At 40.1% G+C, this 19,949-nt stretch overlaps 2 protein-coding genes across 2 annotated transcripts in view; one reads left to right on the top strand and one right to left on the bottom strand.

Moving 5' to 3' along the window:
* Positions 1-7,085, top strand: part of wwox (WW domain containing oxidoreductase) — a 135,067-nt gene extending 127,982 nt beyond the window's left edge. The window contains exon 9 of the mRNA XM_030731489.1: positions 4,486-7,085. Within this exon, the coding sequence (XP_030587349.1) occupies positions 4,486-4,677 (192 nt within the window). The 3' untranslated portion in view covers positions 4,678-7,085. The remainder of the gene's footprint in view (positions 1-4,485) is intronic.
* The window catches only part of LOC115781690 (transcription factor Maf-like), a 43,181-nt gene continuing 28,969 nt past the window's right edge, over positions 5,738-19,949 (bottom strand). The window contains exon 3 of the mRNA XM_030731490.1: positions 5,738-5,817. The gene's annotated coding sequence lies outside the window, so the exon portion shown is untranslated. The remainder of the gene's footprint in view (positions 5,818-19,949) is intronic.

Raw genomic sequence — 19,949 nt, 5'->3', positions numbered from 1 at the left:
TATTTTACCAGTTATAAATGAGGAAAGAAAAGGCTGAGTTTTCCCAAAATGTGACTATTTAAAATGGGGGTAAAATAGTAGGTTCTCCAAAAGGTTCTCCAAACCACAAAGTGGCCTGACAGCTTACCAAACCTTTATTAAGCTTAGAAAAAACCCAATTTGTACCACTGCATATTTAGAGGCCCTTCACACTGCAAGCACTGATATATGGTACGCCATACCGATCTGTGCTTCACGCCAGAAGCAAACTTTTCAAATTGTGTCCTAGGCGCAAAGCGCAGTTAGCACGGCTGCTGAATTGGAGTGCCATCACAGAGGTCAGCTGGTGAACGCTCCCCCTCGCTTCTGTTCTCTGCCTCAACCCTCGCTGCTGTACAAATGCCAACTGACAACAACTGACACAGATGGTGAGCAGAAACACAGGACAGGCAAAGGGAGAGAACCACCCACAGGAGTAAGAAAACAGGAAGACTCTACACACACTGTCCAAGAGAGGATATTGCCTGACAATATTACCAACAAATTTATTTTAAATTTTTTTTTTTTTTTATTTGAATCTTTTACTTTTTCTACTTTTTTATATTATTTTTATAGCACATGCCATATGAGAATTTGGGGATTATAAAAGTACCTGAAAGAATTGCTAGGTGTTCAGCATGCATAGCGGTTAGTATTTACAGGTTTGTATGTACAGGGATGGGCCAAAAACAGACTGCTCTACAGTACTGGGTTATTTACATCCAGGTCAGAGGGAGAGGTCAATGACATAACTACAGATGTGGGGGTGAAGGGTCACATGCACAGGGTCAGAGAAAGCTTATACAGCTGAGTACAACTTTGACGATGAAGACACAAAACCGAACACGGCAAAGTAACAATACTGTTAATTCAACATCATATCTCCCCCACATACCCTTTTTGCTTTTGAATACGCTCACTGATTATTGCGTAACACTATACAAGGACATTTCTATTGCAAGTCCATGAGGTCCTTGGGTATTGAGTCAATGCTGAGATTGGAAGACTTGGATCTGGTCCCAGAGCAGTTCCAGAACCGTAGTGTTGAATCCCAGGCTAAGTACAGGCTTATTGCCGCTTATCAGCAGTCAGCTTATTGCAGGGTATTTTGTAAATATTTCCTCAGTATTTATGTTTATTTTTATTACCCACAAAAGAAGATCAACATAGAAGTAATCTATAAAACCTGCTTTTACACTCGGCACTGGTTTGTCATATTGCTGAGATCTTTGTGTTTTATTTTTAGCATAGAGATGGTTTTAGGTTTGGAGTTGTTTTGGTTGGTTTGGTTCCTCCTTATCTGTCCCCTCCTCTCTCCCTCCCAGAGTCAGCGTGTAGGTAGCAGAGCTAGTTTTTTTTTGTTTTGGGGAATGTCAAAGTGTAGTTTCAAGTCATCCAAATAAGTCATGTTCAAGTCTCAAGTGTTCATGGCAATGGTACAGTTTTCTGTATCCAGACTCTGAAAATTAATGGTCTAAAGGATCTAAAGATTTCAGTTTCAAAGCATTTAAAGTGGTGTTTTAACACAGATAAGAATTCACTAGATTTCTGCCTTTTTTTCTTTTCTTTTTTTTTTTTTTGGACTAAAATGGCTGAACAGGCCAATTCCAGAACAGTACTCAAGGACAAGTACCCATCAACACAGGAGACTGTTCTTCATTAATATTAATATTGAGAATTTATCCAGTCAAACTTTTCTCTTTTTAACATCAAGCTGTCAGAAAGTCAAGTCTTAGAGTTGATTCCAAGTTAAGTTTCAAGTCTTATTTTTTTGCACCTTAAGTTTGGGTCAAGTCAGCTTCTCTGGGTAGATGTCATAGCTCTGGGTACCATAGATGTTTCTAAAACTACTGTACGCAAAGTAATGATTCACATTTAGGTGCACAGTATAGAAAGACAGACACCCATCATTTTGTAGACAGCTAAATTTACAGATCTAATCTACAGTTGAACATGGATTAGAAATGGCTGGCAAAGATGTATTTGATGCACACTGGTTCAGTGACATTACCTTTTATGTGGGTTGTTTGTGTGTATCTGTTTCTGCTTGTGTGCAAATGGACTCTTGAGTTCAGGCATGCATGTTTGTATATGTTTGTGTGTAACTGTAAGTCTAGTGAAATTGTTGCTCACCACCTACTTGCTTCCTATCTGCAAACACACACACACACACACAATGATAAATGGCTGTGGTGGGTGGTTGAGCATGTTAATGCCTAATCTCATCAGCCTTATCTTTTACAGAGGTCACAAGGTCAAGTGGTGAGGGGGATGAGCTAAACACCAATAAGATAGCACATTGCTGGGCACACGGCACAAACAGTCCATGCACTGCTCCGTTTGTCACTAACTGCATTTGTGGCAGCCAGTAGAGAAGCAGAAGTCTAGACTTGCTTTCTAAAGAATAGAAATGCTTTTCAGATTTCAGCCACATAAATGAACATGAAAGTTGTTTTTATCAATATTTAAACCCAACTGTTTGGTAATTGGACACAAACAAACTCCTCTGAAAGTCAGCCAAGTTCAAGGTGGTGTCAGGGAGTCAGAGCCTGCAGCACTGAAATCTTCAGTGAAGCTTAAAAGGCATTTGGCTTTCAGACGAGCTAGATCAGATGCCCTAAGTGAGAGAGATGAGTTAAACTGAGTGCGTGTGAACCTGCAACTCAGAGACACTGCTTGGCATTTGTCGGTCTTTGATATGGCGACATGTGATGTGGATGAAGTTATCGCCTCACTGGCAGGTGAGACAGACAGCCGCGCACAGAGAGATGCTGCCTTTTTCATCTGCTGTTTACGAGCTCTCTCATCACGGTGCACTTCAAACACGCTCAATCTGCTTCTGCGACGTTACACACCAGGGCTCCTCCTGGTGGAACTTTACTCAGAGCTTAGAGGGAGCTGTGTGTGGGTGCATACATTGGTTTGTGTGTGTTTCTTGGAATCTGGTGTGTGTGTGTGTGTGTGTGTGTGTGTGTGTGTGTGTGTGTGTGTGTGTGTGTGTGTGTGTGTGTGTGTGTGTGTGTTCTTTTTTTTTTTTTGTTCTTTGCATTTACATTTTTGTGCATAGTTTTGTACTAGCTTGTGAAAGTGTAAATGCTTTAGATGACATAGGATCGTTCCACTTTGTGTGTGTTTTCCTCTGCTTTGGGAAACTGTTCAAACAGTTGGCCTGTAATGTGCCTCCATTATGCATGTGTGTATATGTTTGTGTGTCTTTCCCATGTTTGACTTCTGCATATATGGGGTTTTCTCAATGTGTGCCAGTGAGCTGTGCTAAACACTAGTCTTCAGTCATCGCATCAGTGTTCCCTCTCATTCTTTCTGCCCCCACCCCCCCATCTCACTCTCGCTCCCTCACATCAGGAGATAAAGAGGCAAGCCATTTCATGTGGCCGTATAGAAGTTGTCTCCAGCCCTGGAGTTTGCAGGGAAGCTGTCACAGCAGCTTTTAGCCGGAGCTGCAGCATGAAAGATCCCTCTTTGAGCGGTCGGGTTATGTGTGTAATTCCCTCTGACGTGTTTATTCTGCTGCAGTTTCAGCTTTCATTTTCAAATGTCACAGAAATATCCCTGCGTGAATATCCCTGCTAATTACTGACTGATGGGACAGGGTGTATTAGAGAACTTAGCAGGTTGCATAAAAATACTGTTTTATTTTTTACAGTGTGTCTCAGCTTGAGACGACATGTAACAGAGTCATATTCTGGGCTGAGTGAGCTTCAGGTTTAAACTTGCCTTGAGAGGAGAGGAGAAAGAACTGGAGGGAAAACCGTGAAACGTGTTTGCCTGTTGTATGTGAAAACAACCAACTTTTTAAATTCTTAGTTGTACTTGCATCATTTTCCAGCACTTGAATATCAATAAACATCATGTGCAAAATATACATATTGATAATCATGGCATTGAAACCTGCTGTTTATAATACACATCAGAGCTGCAGTTTCCCTGGTGATTCCCAACCAGACAGGAGCTGGTGTAATATTCTTGTTCCCGCCTTATCTACTGTGAGTCTATATATCTGTAGCATTCACATGGTCCCATATAGCGAAATGTCCTATACACACCTGGCAGAGAAATAAATAAATAAATATATGTATATAAATATATGTACAGTAAGGAGTTATATGACCCAGTCATCGGGACGCAGGGAGAGGGGAGAGGCAGCGTGTGCATGAGTCTTTCCCCCCCTGTGGACACAGTCCTGCTGTCTCTTTTTGTCTGTGTGTGTTTGTGTGTGTATGCATGTGTCTGTCTGTGTGTGCGTAGGTCTCATAGAGGACAAAGGAGTGCGGTCAGTGTCTGTTTCATGTCCTCTGTCTTTTTCTCCATACAGCACACATCCTAAAGTCTGTGTGTCGTTAGACAAGTTCTCCATATTTTGTCTCCTCCTGCAGGCTGACACTGTCTTGCTGTCTCAGCGTCGCGATTCGTCCGCTGATCTTTCTTGTGTCTTTTGTCTGTCCACAGCAACAAGGGGCGGCCACCACAGTGTATTGTGCGGTAGCACCGGAGCTGGAGGGGCTAGGCGGCATGTACTTCAACAACTGCTTCCGCTGCCAGCCATCCACGCAGGCCCAGGATCAGAGCACCGCTGCCAGCTTGTGGGAGCTTAGCGAGCGCCTGGTAGCAGAGAGGTCAGTGGGCATACAGGCCCTCTAATGGACAGAAGACGAGGAGGAGGGCAACTACCCAAAGAGGAATCAGAAAGGAAACAGCTGATGTTTTGTTAGGCATTGACTTACCGAAAGATAACTGTACTCTGACTGCACTATATAAGAGCTGCCAAACCATGGAAGCCCATCTGGATATGTCACATCACTACAGTGTCTAAAACACTAAATATACAGCACAGGAGGGGATTTCATATACAATCTATTGAATTAGTTAAAGTTTAAGTGAAGTTAAGCTCTGCTGTAATGTTTTAAAATTGGAGGTGAGGGGAAAGATTCGAGCCAAATTTGTCACAGTTTGTTCCTTGTCTGTTTGTCTCTGTAACCTTTTTAAGCTCTTAAGTCCTTTTCACAACTCTCTACTTAAATTAGCAAACCTTAAACAAAATGCAAATGACCTGTTTTGATAACAATACAAAGTTTACCTAGTAAGCATACACTCTATGGCATATGCATCTGATTCCAGCAATAGTGCACTATCAGCAAATACAATGTCTTCCCAATTAATGTCTTTAAGTTCAGTATCCTCTTGTCTAGTTCTATAGAGATGTTTGTTTCCTATTCTGATACAGAGAGCCTTTCCTAATCGTGCTAAATTGTTTTGGGCAAGAAGAAATAAATAGTAATGGGCATGTGACACTTAATTATAAACACGGTAAAGGTATGATTCTAATGGCTATGTACATTATTCTGCAATAATTATATTTCTTATCAATGTCCCTATTTGTCTTCTGTACAATATTTACAACCTGATTTCTGGCCATGTGCTAAAGGGGTGTGGACATCATATTTTTTCTGCTATTTTACTCAACCTAAGTATTGACAGTCTATACTCTGGTAAGTTACAATTTGGAGATATTTACGGGTTAATCTTTGTCCATTTGAATGGCAAATACAGAAAGTGGAGAATCTTATTTACAGAGTCCAGGATCTTTAATTTCTTCAGTTCTCGTTTTTTTTTTCTTCTTTTTTTTAAATCATCAGCTTTAGTATTTAACTCCGGCTTTGGATTTGCTGTGGATTTGTTGCCCTGAAGCCACTGGGGATGGGCTGCTTTTGAGACATTGTGCTTTGTGGCAGTCCGGATGCTGCAGGTTGTTCTTGAAACAGCATTCCAGTGTCATGATATCTGTAAAAAACAAACAAACAAAAAAACACGAATGAGAGAGCTCAGTCAGTAAGGTTCTGTTTTGTAGAAATGTGTGGAATCCTTTTAGAGAATCCATTCATTTGAAGACCATGGGGTCTTCAAACTTCTCTACAGTGTACTAACCAAGCATCAACATTAAAGAGTGTAAAAACAGTGTTTTTTTTCCCCCTCTGTCAGAGCAGAAAGTGCACTCATCATGTATACAAAGGACAGATCAATCAGCCTAATCACACTGTTGACTGGCACCCTCACACAAGAAACATCAGCATGACACAGTATCATAGTTATACCATAAATTATAACACATTTTCCCCCCCTCTTACGTGTGTTTTGTCTGTCATTTTTTTCTTCCTTTTTTGGCAAACATACACAAGAAAAAAAAACCCCCACAGGAACAGAACATTCAGAAACATGCTGTGCCCTACACAGAAACTGATACTGCTGTTATAATCTGTTCTGTACCCAGAGAACAGGTGTCTTATCACTGTCCTTTCACAGCTCTGCACACACCTGGAACAGAGTTCCAGTACAAATACATACACACACACACACACACACACACACACAGCAAGAGCAGTCAGCATCCTGCACGTACAGTACAGCAAGCAAAACAACATTTTATAAAACTAGCCAGAATATCTCTTGCCTTTTTAGTTTGCGTCAGAATTAACAAATAGTATAAATAATATCGTTTCACAAATTGTTTCAGTGACCATTAAAAAAAAAAATCATACATAAATATATTACACACAGAGCCTTTTCACACTAAAGAAGAGTAAACTGCAGTGTTAAATAAACGGTAATAAAGGATGTCCCCAGCCGCTGTCCGTGGTGCTGATAAGGCTCTCGCTCATTCATGGCCATACTCTGGCAAACAGGAGAATTTGCCTACTTGTCAATTAATTACAGAGCATATTATGTGTGTGTTGACATGAGCCTCTGTGAGAGACACTTTTCTCTCCCCGGGTGTGTGCCTGATTAAGTTTTGAACAGACGTATTTGCCAGTGTGTTAAGCATGTCAGCTGTTGAGTTTCCCCCTGTCTCTTATTTTTATTTAGTTAGTCTGCACTGCTATGTTTTGTTGTTTTGTATTTGTTTAGTTCAAATGTGGTTTTGTCACTACTTGAGTTATTGATTGTTTTGGGTTGTTTTTGTTTTTTTGTTTTTTTTGCCTTATCGGGCCACAAAAATTAGGTCTCTCTTCTGTGTTCTCACACTCCACTACTATTAAAGGGATTCCAACTTGTTCAGATAGTTATGTTATTGCAGTCTGTTATAGCCTCCTGAAATGATCTTAAAGAGTGTAATTCTACACCTGGGACTTCTGTAATGTTAGCCCGCTTTCCCCCAACCTCTCTGCTGGAGGAGAAAGTCTCAAACTCAGAATAAAATAACCATAATAATGTTTATGACTATATATCAAGAAACTGAAGCTAATGATGAAGGCTGTGTGCTGGAAACACAACAGTATGAATGATAAATCTCAGAAGTGCTGCAAATTTTACATCCACATTCTGACATTAGCTAAAGCTTAAACTTTATACATGTACACTCATGTACACACCACTTGTGATCTTGAGATATCGTCACGCTCAGCTAAAAGTGCAGCTTTAGTTCGTCAGTGACAATTCTATGTAAGCTGAGCTTTAGCAAACACTCACAGCATTTAAACAACTGTTTGGATTTAAAGGAGAATGACAACCAACTAGACTTCTATGCGGGTGTGCACTGCAGTGGTGGATACATGGGTGTGTGCCTGAATGAAGTGGGAGGGTCCTGCCTGGCTTTCATGCAAAGTCTTATCGATCAGGCCCTATCGGAATCATCTGATAGCTAATCAATAAGCTACACTTCCTCTCAGCGAGCAGAGAAGAGAGAGAAGCACAGCTCTCACAAGAGGAGGACCTTGATCCTTTGGCCCTACAGTTAAGGCCCAACACACACACACACACACACACACACACACACACACACACACACACACACAGTCATTTTCTCTTCATTTCTTTTTCTCTTTATACCCTCTTAGAATAACCGTGCCCAACAATATAATAACCTAAAGCCTGTAAGCAAAAGCAAATAACCAATATACATTAAAATGTTATTTTAATTAGTCGGATTTACAGTTGATTTTTTTTCCCTTCACTGAGTTTATTTCAATTTGGGCAGTAATTGTTTACGACTGATCATTTCATTTTCCATTATTGTTTTTATTTCTTCTTGTGATTAATTTCACCTCTCAAAGAATAATTATGAGAGGATTGATTTGATTATGCCTTTGTTCTGCTCCTATTGGCTCCATCGACCGAAGGAATGCCATGTTGCCATTTCGAGCGGATATATTTAATGATCACAATCAATGTTAAAGCTCTCTCTAGACTCAACTAACCCAATAAATATCTGCCAGGAGGAAATTTACCATCTAACTACAGCAGGCAATAAAGTCTTACTCTGTGTTATCCTCCCTCCCCACTGCTCTCTTTTAATCTCTCTCTTTTGAGGATGGTATTAGGATGAAAACTGATGATCAGTTTTCATAAAGTACCACAGCAGAGTCAATGAAAATGTGATTTTCTTTCAATATCTCACAATTTGGATTGCTTGCAGGCTGCTTTTTTGATGGAGTCTCAAATTATATATATTTTAAAATTAAAAGATAATTTCCCCAGGCTCCTTTCCACTTAATTAGTCCACTTTAATATAAAAATTTGCCTGTCAAAATGTTTTTTTAAATGTCTTGTTTGCAGTTTTTTTAATACTTCAATTCTGTTTCAGTACTACAAAAACATACTTTTTTTCAGCCATCCTTTTCTGAGATGTAATGAACAAATAGCACTAAAATAGACTTCCTTTGGCAAATTATTATTAACAGAGTGCATTGTACATATCATGCAACTGATTTATATGGCAGGAAGTAGAGCATTTTAAAGAGAGTTCTCTTTCAAGGGTTATATTAAGAAAAAACCCTTGAAAGATATTAGAGGCTGCAAATGCAAAAGTAGATGTTTTTAATCTATGGCCAAGCTTCAGTTTATCATTTATTCTTCCATGAAGAGTCTTGATATGGTAACATTTGAATCCAGATTCACTGAGCTTGTTCACTATCAAATGCACTTATTTCCCCCTGTAGATCTGCTCGTGCAATCTATAACTTTCTCTGTTTTTTTTTTTATTGAAGTCTCAACACGGCACCTTTGAGGAAATCCTTCCAGCTCCAAATCCCCAGCGAGTCCTCACCGCTAGACAGCATGACCTTGTAAACCCTGAGTTATTTTACTCACCCATTGTGTGAGGATAGAAAGAAAAGGGAAAGAGAAAGGGGGAGACAAGGGACGGGGGGAAAGAAAAAAAAAGAGCTCCTGCCTGTCACAGCTTTCAAACACAAAGAAAAATGAGCACTTGGGCTGAAGTACAATTATTAGCCCCTGTCTACAGATTCATCACACTGTAGAGAGGCAGGGAGTGTGCCGGAGATAGAGGGAGGAGCAGAGCAAGAGGTGGAGTGGAGGAAGGTAGAAAAAAGTAATGTGTAGCTTTCAGCCGAGCCATACGGAAGATGGAAAGACAATGAGGAGAAAAGAGTGAGGAAATAGAAAATAGGGCTGTTATGTGAGGGGAAAACTTGAGAGAGAGAGAGCCAGACAGGCTGCAAGGTGAAGCATGCAAAGGTTTTAGGGAAATAAAAGAGGGAGAGAAAAAGAGAAAGAGCTAGGCAGAGGTAAAGGAAGGTAAAATGAAATAAGAGGATTTGTCAGGCCAGTGGTTGGTGGCAGTAATAAAGCCTGCTAATCTGAGGGAGAACGCTTGACTGCTCACACACTGACTCTCTTGACGCCCCACTTTACCACCGGGCCAAGCCAAGGTCACACAGATACACACACACACACACACACACGCACGTATACACACACGATCATGCCAGTACACACACACATAGACTTTTTGCATGTTTCTTAGATCTCCCTTTTTGTGAATCCAGCGTGTTTGTAAGCGCCTTCAACCTGTGTCTTCCTCTAAAGGTTTTGCCACCATTGCTTTCCTCATTTTACTTTCTACATTCCCTCTCTCACTCTGTCACTCTTCTTCTTGTTTAGCTATCATCTCCACCAAACACCCCCCTCAGCCATGTTGATTTTGAAATCTCATTTTTCTCTGTTTCTTAACTGGCTCCGCCGTGTGGATCAATACCTATCAAAACCATTACATAAATACATCTGTCACGAGCAGATAGTAGAGTGGGGATGTAATGTGTCTGGTTAAGGCTGCCATAGGGTGAAAAAAGATATGCTGGGTGTGTGTGTCTGTGTGCATTCTCAGCGGACAGCGTGTGTCATTTTGTGTGACCAGGTGTGTCGGGCAGAGAGAGCGGTTGTTATTGAGCTGCGGTAAATGACGCATAACCTGGTGTACCGCTTACTTAGCCTCAGACCCCTGCTCTATGTCACTTTTTTGTCACTTGCTCTGTGTGCGTTTGTATGTGCGAGTGTCTGTTGTTGGTGCGCGGTCATGGAAATATGAGTAAAGTAGCAACAATGCAAAATATTTTGGAAGCCCAATAGATGCAGCAGTCTGAAAATAAAAATATATACACATTAGGTTTGTACACATTGGGAACAAGTTAACTGTTCTTCTGATCTGATCTAAGAACTATTAAAACAATATTACAGACTTCTCATCTAAAAAAATAAAAATAAAAACTTTATATTAAAAAAAAACCCCAAAACTAATTTGTTTTATTCTGAAACTGGATGGATGGGTGTGATCTGACTCAGACTCCGAGGAGCAAGATAACCTCAACTTGATATTGTCCGTTTTACTCAAGTTTTACACAGTTTTTATTATTAACCTGTTTATTATCACAAATTTAACTGTGGAACAAGCTGTTTACCTTTAACCTTGTTATTTACTCTTAGAACCCACATAATTTGCTTAATTTGTTTACTAGTTACCAGTTAAATAAACATGGAGATCATTTAAAGATATCATATCTGTAAATAACTTGTCCCAGCTATAGTTAAATCACTTTTTAGTGTCCACTTGGAGCATTTCCATAGTAGTTTGTGCCATTCACAGTTGGTCAGTGTGTTTCTGTGTTACTCTGTGTTAGGCAATGCTGTACTAATGAATGGCTGATAGAAGGACAAAGATACTCTAATTGTGACCAGCTGGAACCTGGTTTGTATTCACTTAATAAAATTATTGTCTTTCTTTGAAATACAAACATGCATTACTTTTTGGGCACCAGTTATTTTTTTTTTCTCCTTTTTCCTTTATTGTTGTCATTGTCATTTTCACACGTCACTCTGCTAACAGTGGACACTGTGATTGATCGAGCGATGCAGATTTACATGTCATGCTGAAATAGCACAATAACCTGCACGCAGATAATCACCTCATTGAGAATCACTCTGGCCTCTCTCCACTCACAATTACTATTGTGTATTTGATCATATAACCACTCTCCAACAATGCACTTAATGGGCTTATTGGCAGCAGACCAGCACTTGCTTGTAAATAATCTTGATGGTGTTTGATTCTAATAAATTAGGCTCATATATGCAAACACGGTAAAATCATAACAATATCCAAATGTGTGTAGGCAGAGGTGGGGTGGTGACAGACGGAGATTTATGCTGCTTGCAATTGGCTGGCTTCATCACTCACTCAGCTATCTTCAACTTTTTTATTTGTTTAATTTCCAAATGTGATTGCTCCACCACTCCTGCTCCTGCTGATGAATGCAAGGGATCATGGGTAGAGACGAGAGCAAGATTAATACAGTTAATTTTTTAACTGTACAATCTCCTCCCAAGAAATGAAAAAAGAGAGAAAGGATCGTGCTAAGAGCTCTGAAGAGGAATAAGAGCCATTTCTGCAGGGACATGATGGAACTGAGCACTACAAGGTAAATAAATGAATGATCACACAATTCATTTTCTCTCTTTCAATCACTGCATGAGGTGATGTCACCATATTGGTGGTGTTCCAAAAACCAGTAATAAGACCTTCATTGTCATTGCTGTTGCGTTGTAATTTTACAGCCAGTTTGGGTTGACTGTTAGGGGTTTCTGTAGGCTTTTGCTGAAATGGTTACTGTTGTGAAGAGATAACATTAATTCTCTGAGGTCTAAATCATCATTTGTGATGACCCTGAACCTTATGTTTTTTGAGACAAACAAAAACGAAATTTTGGAAAAAATGTAAGTAGTTTTTAATTCATGTCAGTTAGAATGATGATGTTTTTGTCCACTGATTACCAAGACAACATTTAAAAAGAACAAAACATATTCTGATAACATCGGGTTAGAGATAGGGTTAGTGTGGTCACTGAGGGTCAAACAAAACCATGATCTTTTTTTAAACCTAACCAAACTACAACTAAAAACTCAATACAATAGGTTAACTAAGTCTAAAAATAAAAAAATCATGACAGATCTTTGGTTTAAAACCTATTTTTACTCATCCTTTTACTGCCTCATGTGACTTTGCAAAGTTTTTTCCCCTCTAAATCGTAAAGTTTTGCGTCACAGCTTGATACACAAACTGCGAAGACAGACTTGGAGCAAACTTAGTAATGACTTTGTATGAGAACCCCTGCACAGTGAGATGGGTTTTAACCAAAACACACTTGAAACTCCTGGTGATGAGTTCCCTCAGTTTTACCTTCTATTCTTTGATTCAACATGTATATACAGTGATAGGTATATACTATTCTGAAAAAGCTAGGGATCCCCCCCCCCCAAAAAAAGACAAAAAAACAAAAAAACAAAAACAAGAAACAAACCATAACAAAACATCTAAAGTATGACAATTGACTGCAATAGATTTTATTTGCTGAAAATATATTAAAAGCAATATAATCAACAGCCTAACAACAACCCTAATAAGTAGCTAATATATTTTTTGTGTTGTAGCCTTAAGAAAGACTGGTCTGTGTGTGTGTGTGAAAGAGAGAGTGTGTGTGCAAATTATAAATGGAAGGGAGAAGAGTCACCTCTCAAAAACACACTCACATATCTACGAGATTAATTACAAGTACCGTGAATCACTGTGCAATTAATTAACTCATCCTTAGTAATGAGTGTGTGTGTTGTGTGTGTGAACTGTGCACACTACGTGTCACACAGACAGCCTCTCCATCTCTCCACCTCTCGGCCTGTCCCCTCTCTAATTGCTTCCCTCTCTATTAAAATGCAGTCTGCTGTGACATCACTCAACCCTCTGTTAGAGCAGGCCAGGGTGCTGGGCAAACCTCACACACACACAAACCCATACAACACATATACAAGGATTTAATTTTATAGAGCATGGCTTGTGTTGATTTTAGGGAGGATTCGGGATGCTGAGCGAAAACTGATTTTGTCTCCTTGAAAGAGCCGGCGCTAGAGAGAACAGTGAAAAGAAACAATGGAGGCCCCGATGATGCATTAAATCTGCTGCATCACGAGCGGAAAGCTACTGTGCTACTTCCTACCTGTGTGAATATTTGTTTCAAAATATAAAAATCCAAATTGCTGTTTCACGTGTATCTTTCAGGCCTGAGTAATGAATGTCATGTATCAGCTTTCTCCTGAACCACATTGTAGAAATATCTCTAAGTTAAAATGCAGTAATATTCAATAAAGAATACTTCAGAACTAAAAAAAATTAACAAATTAGTTTCTATTTCTCATTGTTTTTTGGGGAGTAATCTGTAAACACAGTGACACAGTTTCTAACTTTGAACACTAAACATCATTTAGATTATTTGATTTACTCTTATTTTTTTCCATTTAAAAGATTTTTCACTCATTGTTACATTTCTGCTTAATCCTTTGGATTTTCTTTCACCTGAACCATAAACCGAGAGTGCTTTAAAGGGTATGAAACCGTGGACCCTTTAAGTTATTATTAAGCGGTTCAATTTCAGGAGGAGACGCAAATCCATTTGGCATTGTATCAGGAAGGCCATCCTGCAGAAAAAGAGCTGCCAAATGAAAAATGAGGCGCAACCTGCTTTGGGAATCCCTTATGAATAAGGTAGCTGAAAGTAGCTTCATCTAAGTTATTTTAATTTTGCATCTGGATATAGATATATTTTATGAACATAAACATGCTGATTTCATTTTTTTTTCTTCCATTATAGCTGGGTTGCTGGGAGCTAGAGTAAATACTTTCCGCCTGGCACAATGTCTTGTCTTCACCGCATCCATCTCTATGGAGCAAAAATTAACACTGTGATGGATGCACAGTAATACAAGCATAAGCAGAAATATGCATTAAATGAATTATTTTTAGCTGTTGAGAGACTGTATTCATCCAAATACACAATAAAAATCATGCCAGAAAGTAGCCAAATGTCTAATGTCCCATTCCCTTTCTTGCACCGTCTCTTCCACTCTCTCAGAGCTAATCTGATTGGTGCATAAATCACGCTGGCATCTGCAGGGATTGAAGTTGGACTACTCCTACACACACACAGACACACACACAAGCTGAAGGCTCCTCAGCGAGGTGAGAGCAGTGGCGTGCTCCGTGGTGATCATGAGGACATGGATAACAGATCTCTCTTTTATCATTCCCTGACTTTCCCTGACATTTAAAAAGCCATTAACACCACTGAGATTCACCCTCGTGTACATTTCATATGGAAGCCACCCCCAGCACACATACATGCTTGCTTGCCATTCACTCACAGGGCTTCTGCGCTCCTGTGTGTGTGGGAATGATCTCAGTGATAATACAAGGCCCAAATGGCACAGACAGAGCAGTGAATTATGCCTTAACAAGCTTTTCACAGCTGCCCCCTGTTCTGTAAGTTTAAAAAAAAAGAGATCCAGTATACTGCTGGTGTATTGTAACAGTTGTAAGACTCAGCTAGTGATACACTTATCAGTCCCTTGTTGAAATCAGTGACATTTTGGGGCACTGATATCCTTGATCAAGATGCAGTGCCTCCTTCTCCTCCTTCTCTGACCCTCCAGCTTGGGGACAAATGGACAGTAAGTGCCTGCTGTGTTGGCATGACTGCCTCTGTGAATAGCGATTATCCACCGATTCAGTTACATATACATGGGCATGCTGTAAACACTAACAGCATAATAGTATTTAGTGCTGAGCACTGTATTAATTTATGGCCCATTATTGTAAAGCCCATCGTTACAATACGAGGGAGCATTTATTGTAATCAGAGGACTGATAGAGACTGGAAACGTTGCTAATGTATGTAATGTACTTCCAAGCCGTCTGCCTGACAAAACCCTACTGCGGCTAATGCAGCAAATGACATATGGCTTCACTCTTTGTTGTTAGCATTTATTAGCAGCATGCAAAGGCCTAAGTGCAAAGCAGCTATTGACTAATTATATTCCATTGTGTCTGTATAGAAACAATAAAAGAACATGCTCCACAGTGATACAGTGGTCACCCCACCACTTAATCTGAAGGATATTAACATGAAACTGAAACCAAGCGTGCGGTTCGCCTCGGCTTGCGGTATATGAGTCATGACTAGCAGTGATATACAGCAGATACAGATATTGAATTTAGTCATTTAAATGCATGTTATTGTAATTCTGCAGATGGCAGGGGTACTTTTGGTGATTATGGATTGGACCTTTTTCAACCTCTCTGAAAATGGCTTTAAATCTTATGTCCCTGAGGGTGTACAGACACGTTTAGAAGACGGGAGACATGTTTGCATTTTGAAAATCATGAAAAGGAAAAAAGAGGCGAGACAAAGTCAGAGAGGGCTTTAGGGAAGGGATGACTTCTGGTTTAAGGCAGTAGGGGTCGCGGGTGTGAAATAACTGGCATATTTAAAGATAAAAAAAGGTAGAGAAATTACAAGAGGGAAGCAACGGGTCGTTAAAATATTCAGGCAGGTCTAGTATTGAGGAGAGCAGCAAAAGTGCTGGACTTTTGAAGAGTGAGAAAGGTTCGATGGAGCACCTGTAAAAAAACAAAAAAACAAAAACACGCACTCCTGGAGCAGTGCATTTTTTATTCTGGATATATGTATGTTGCAGAAGGTGTTGCAGAATGAACATGTTTCATTTCTTAACTTTAGGGCAGCTAAGGCTCAGAGCATGTGTTGCAAACAACAGCTGGATTTGGAGTAAATACTCAGGGAAAAAAGAGGAGGCGGTGAAGGAGGAAAAGATATAAACAAAGAAAGTGCCATTCTCTCTATCATCTCTTACAAAGGTCTGCTCAGCAGAAGATATGATGCTGACAGAGTTTGACTCCCTTAGCTGCACTTTTAATGCCGCAGGCCAAACAGCCTGCAACTCAAGATAGTAGGTGTTCTTACTCACATCTGTTTTCATCATGTGTGAGAAAGTCTGGCATTAATACACATCTCTGTTATTAGAGTTTCTACTCATGCTGATATGCAACTGTGTTTATCTTTGCTCATTAACATAATGAGCTCAAAGACTGAAGATTCCAACAACCTCTTTCCCCTCAGAGTGATGTGTTGTTTATCTCGCCTTCACTACTTGAGTTCAGTTTTGTCTATCATCCTCCTGTGTGTATCATTCTGTATTCAGCACAGTATTATACAGTAGTGTCTGGTCTCTGTTGTGCTGTACTGCAGAGGAGTGTAATGCACTGGGTCTCACCTCATGTCCATCACTCTGCCTGCTGTAAGTCAGGCAGGCAGCCAGACAACCTCCCACTGGAGAGAAATAGATGAATGGCGGGATTTGGAGGAAGTGCACAACACGAGCCTTGCTATGACTCAGATCTTCAGTAGATATGAAAATTGCATAGAGACGAGCAAGAGCAAAAAAAGGAGAAAGAGGAGTCAAACGTTATAAAGATATAATATATATGAATGCTATGAGAGAGAAATGAGCGAGCAGGTTAGAAAGGAAGAGAAACCCAGTGAGTTATGGGAAAGGCAGAGCGAGAGAGAGAAAGAGAGCAACGAGACAGACAGGATGAGTTACAGACCTGAAGAGAGAGAGAGAGCTTTCACACACTGAGACAGCCCGGTGATTTAGGGCTAAAGGACACTGAGACAAGCTCTGCTGCGAAAGGTGATAGACCTAGAGGTGTAACAGATCCACTGCAACACTACAGCGGCAACTGTGTCAGCATCTGCACCTCCTCTCTTATCTTATCTACGCAAGCATTCATGCACCACATGTTATGAAGACAAGTGCATCACGAGAGCACTTCACTGTTAGACACAGAGAGAGAGAGAGGCTTTCAAGTAAAAGCAGTAAGCACATGCTTATCTTGTGTATCAGGATGAAATGATAAAGCACACGCACAACTGGAAAGAAAAGCATTTAAGCACTTATACAACTAAAAATAACTATCGGTCCTTCAAATTAAATGAGAATCTAATTTTTTATTATGGAACAGAACAACTCAACTGGCCCGTTTCTGATAGAATCGGCTTTGACATGTTTAAAACTTGACTGCATGGCTAGAAGTAGTAGAGATCCAAATTTACTACACAGCAAAAATCAAACTTTATAAATCCCGAACATAACAATTCCTATGATAGAATTTACATTTAGCATTAGCCTGATATAGTAAGGACAGACTATTTTTTATTAGTGTTGGAAATCAATGCTGATTATGACATGCAATGTTAGAAATTTTCAATATTACAGACATAATTCATACTTAGGTTTTGCAGAAGACTTCTTGCACTTGACTTCTTGCAGCCCTGACCCCCCCAAAAACACTAGATGCACACTAACACTATTTATAAACACTACTATAGTTAAGCAAACCAGTCAGATGTATATCTGTGTGTATGTGTGGGCGTGTGCTGGTATAGACACGGTGCTTTAATAGCCGCAGGTATTTGTATGGCAGCTCGGTCGTGTCTATATTTGGGCGGTGTGAGGCGGTCACTAATCCATCTGACCTTCTGGCTCATTTGCATGCGCCGCCCCCCCCTGACTGAGAGATGCCATGACCTTTATTAGCTAATTAAGAAACATAACAGAAATAAACCTGACAGAATGGGAATGGACATGCACACACACACACACACACACATGCAAACATATACGCACACACTCTCAGTGTGGGTACTGACAGAATGAGGATGGGGAGAAAAGAGAGCAGACATAGGGGCAGACCAGAAAAAAAGACACGAGCAGAGAGAAATTTGGCATTCATTAAATGGAAACAATCACAGCAGCCACAAATGCAGCTGTTTGCAGATTCCCTCTAATATTCAGCCTCTTGGAGGAAATGTTACCACACACACACACACACAGGCACACTCTCTCTCTCTCTCTCTCGCTCTCTCTCTCTTTCTTAATCATTACATTTGCCAGCAGACATTCAAGCATTATAGTATTATAGAAGTAGTTTCTCTTAATCACATACTGAGCTCCTTTAAATCTTTGTGTGCTGGAATAAGAGAAGTAAATCTCCCTGTCTGTGCTCTGTGCTGCCACTTAAGTGTAGTCGGCCTCTTGTTCTCTCTTCCCTCTCCCACTAAGGACTCATAATAAGCTGCTAGACCCCTCAGGCTATAGGAGGAGGTGTGTGTGTGTGTGTGTGTGTGTGTGTGTGTGTGTGTGTGTGTGTGTGTGTGTTCCCTCACACTACAGACAGACAGCAGAAGCAATACAAACAATATTGTACAAATCCAAACACACACACACAGCCATAGTAAGTATACAAAACATATTGACACATTTTAGAATACATTTGCAGTGACGCATATTTACACACACACACACACACACACACACACACACACACACACACACACACACACACACACACACACACACGGAGTAAGGAAACAGATGTAGAAATTGAAGGTTGTTTCCTCTGACACCCTCCCAGTGTTCATCCTGTGTTAATCTGAGTGGTAATCTGCAGTGTGGGCAGATTATCATCTGAACAGCTCCATTTAGATGTTTGTAGTATTACGCAATCAACTCCCCTCCCACAGTAAATCACACTGCTTGAGATACAATGGAAACACACACTCAGACACAAACTCACGCATATGCACTTAATGCTGACACCACTATAGCAGCTGGGGCTGCAGTTTCTTTGTTCACTTTTCTAAAATTTTCAGATTTTTTTCCCCCCTGTCTTTTATGCAATGCGGCATTTACTTTCACAAATTGTTTCATACTGTAACATTAATCATGGAACTATTTACAGATCATTTTAATTTGAAGTTAACAAAGGATGAGTATGATCTGAAAAAAGAAGAGACTAAATAAATTCTAAATAAATAATCAAAAACAGACATTTTTAATTTCACAACACCCACAGTCTCTTTCCATCACACCTTCAGAGACAAAGTGAAGAAGGTGAGAGACTAAGACGCTGAATGAGAAGACCCCAGAAACATGAATGGATGGGCAGAAAAAGAGAAAACTGGACGGCTTCAGCTTCTCTGTGCTCCTGTGTGTCAGTCTGTCTCTGTCATCATGACAGGCCTCCAACAGCGGGGAACCCTAAAGAGCTTCATCCACACTGCTGCACACAGGGGCTTCACCCGCTGACAGACAGAGCCAAGGGCTATCCTGTCCACAGCATATCATAGCCTGCATACTGAGCGCCAGTTTAGCTCCAACAGCCCCCTTGCACCCCTCATCACCTATATGCACAGAAACCAACTGGATGTAGAATACGTGTTGATATATCAGCCTGCACCAGCTTAGCTGTTTAATTTTTTTCCCTGACTACTTGTGGAGAATTCTGTATTTCTCTAATTGACAAGAACCATAAATATGCCAGCATATTGCAAGAAAGTGCAACAAATTGTTTTGCTACACTTTGATGTCCAATGTCAAGATGATGTTTTACTGTAGCTTTCCCTCTGGAAAAGTTACAAATTCAACATATGGAGGGATGTAGTGAGTATGGCTGCCACAATTGGACATTTTTACATTTAAAACTATACAATTGTCTTGGTAAAAGTATACATGGCCTTTCTTTTGTTTTGGAAAGAACACATATATTTTATAATGAATGTTTGTCACTTATATTTTCCCAGTGCCTGCTAGATGGACTTAGTCAAGAGCATTACTGTCACAGTGATTCTTGGGTTTTTACCTGCATAGAAGGACTGGAAGAAAACAAAGACTGTTGACCTGGTAAATAGGAAAAAGATAAAGGAGAGCCCAAAGATGAT

The sequence above is a fragment of the Archocentrus centrarchus genome, chromosome 6, assembly GCF_007364275.1.
Source record: "Archocentrus centrarchus isolate MPI-CPG fArcCen1 chromosome 6, fArcCen1, whole genome shotgun sequence".
NCBI classification, from domain to species: domain Eukaryota; kingdom Metazoa; phylum Chordata; class Actinopteri; order Cichliformes; family Cichlidae; genus Archocentrus; species Archocentrus centrarchus.
This window is presented reverse-complemented; position numbering and strand designations above follow the sequence as displayed.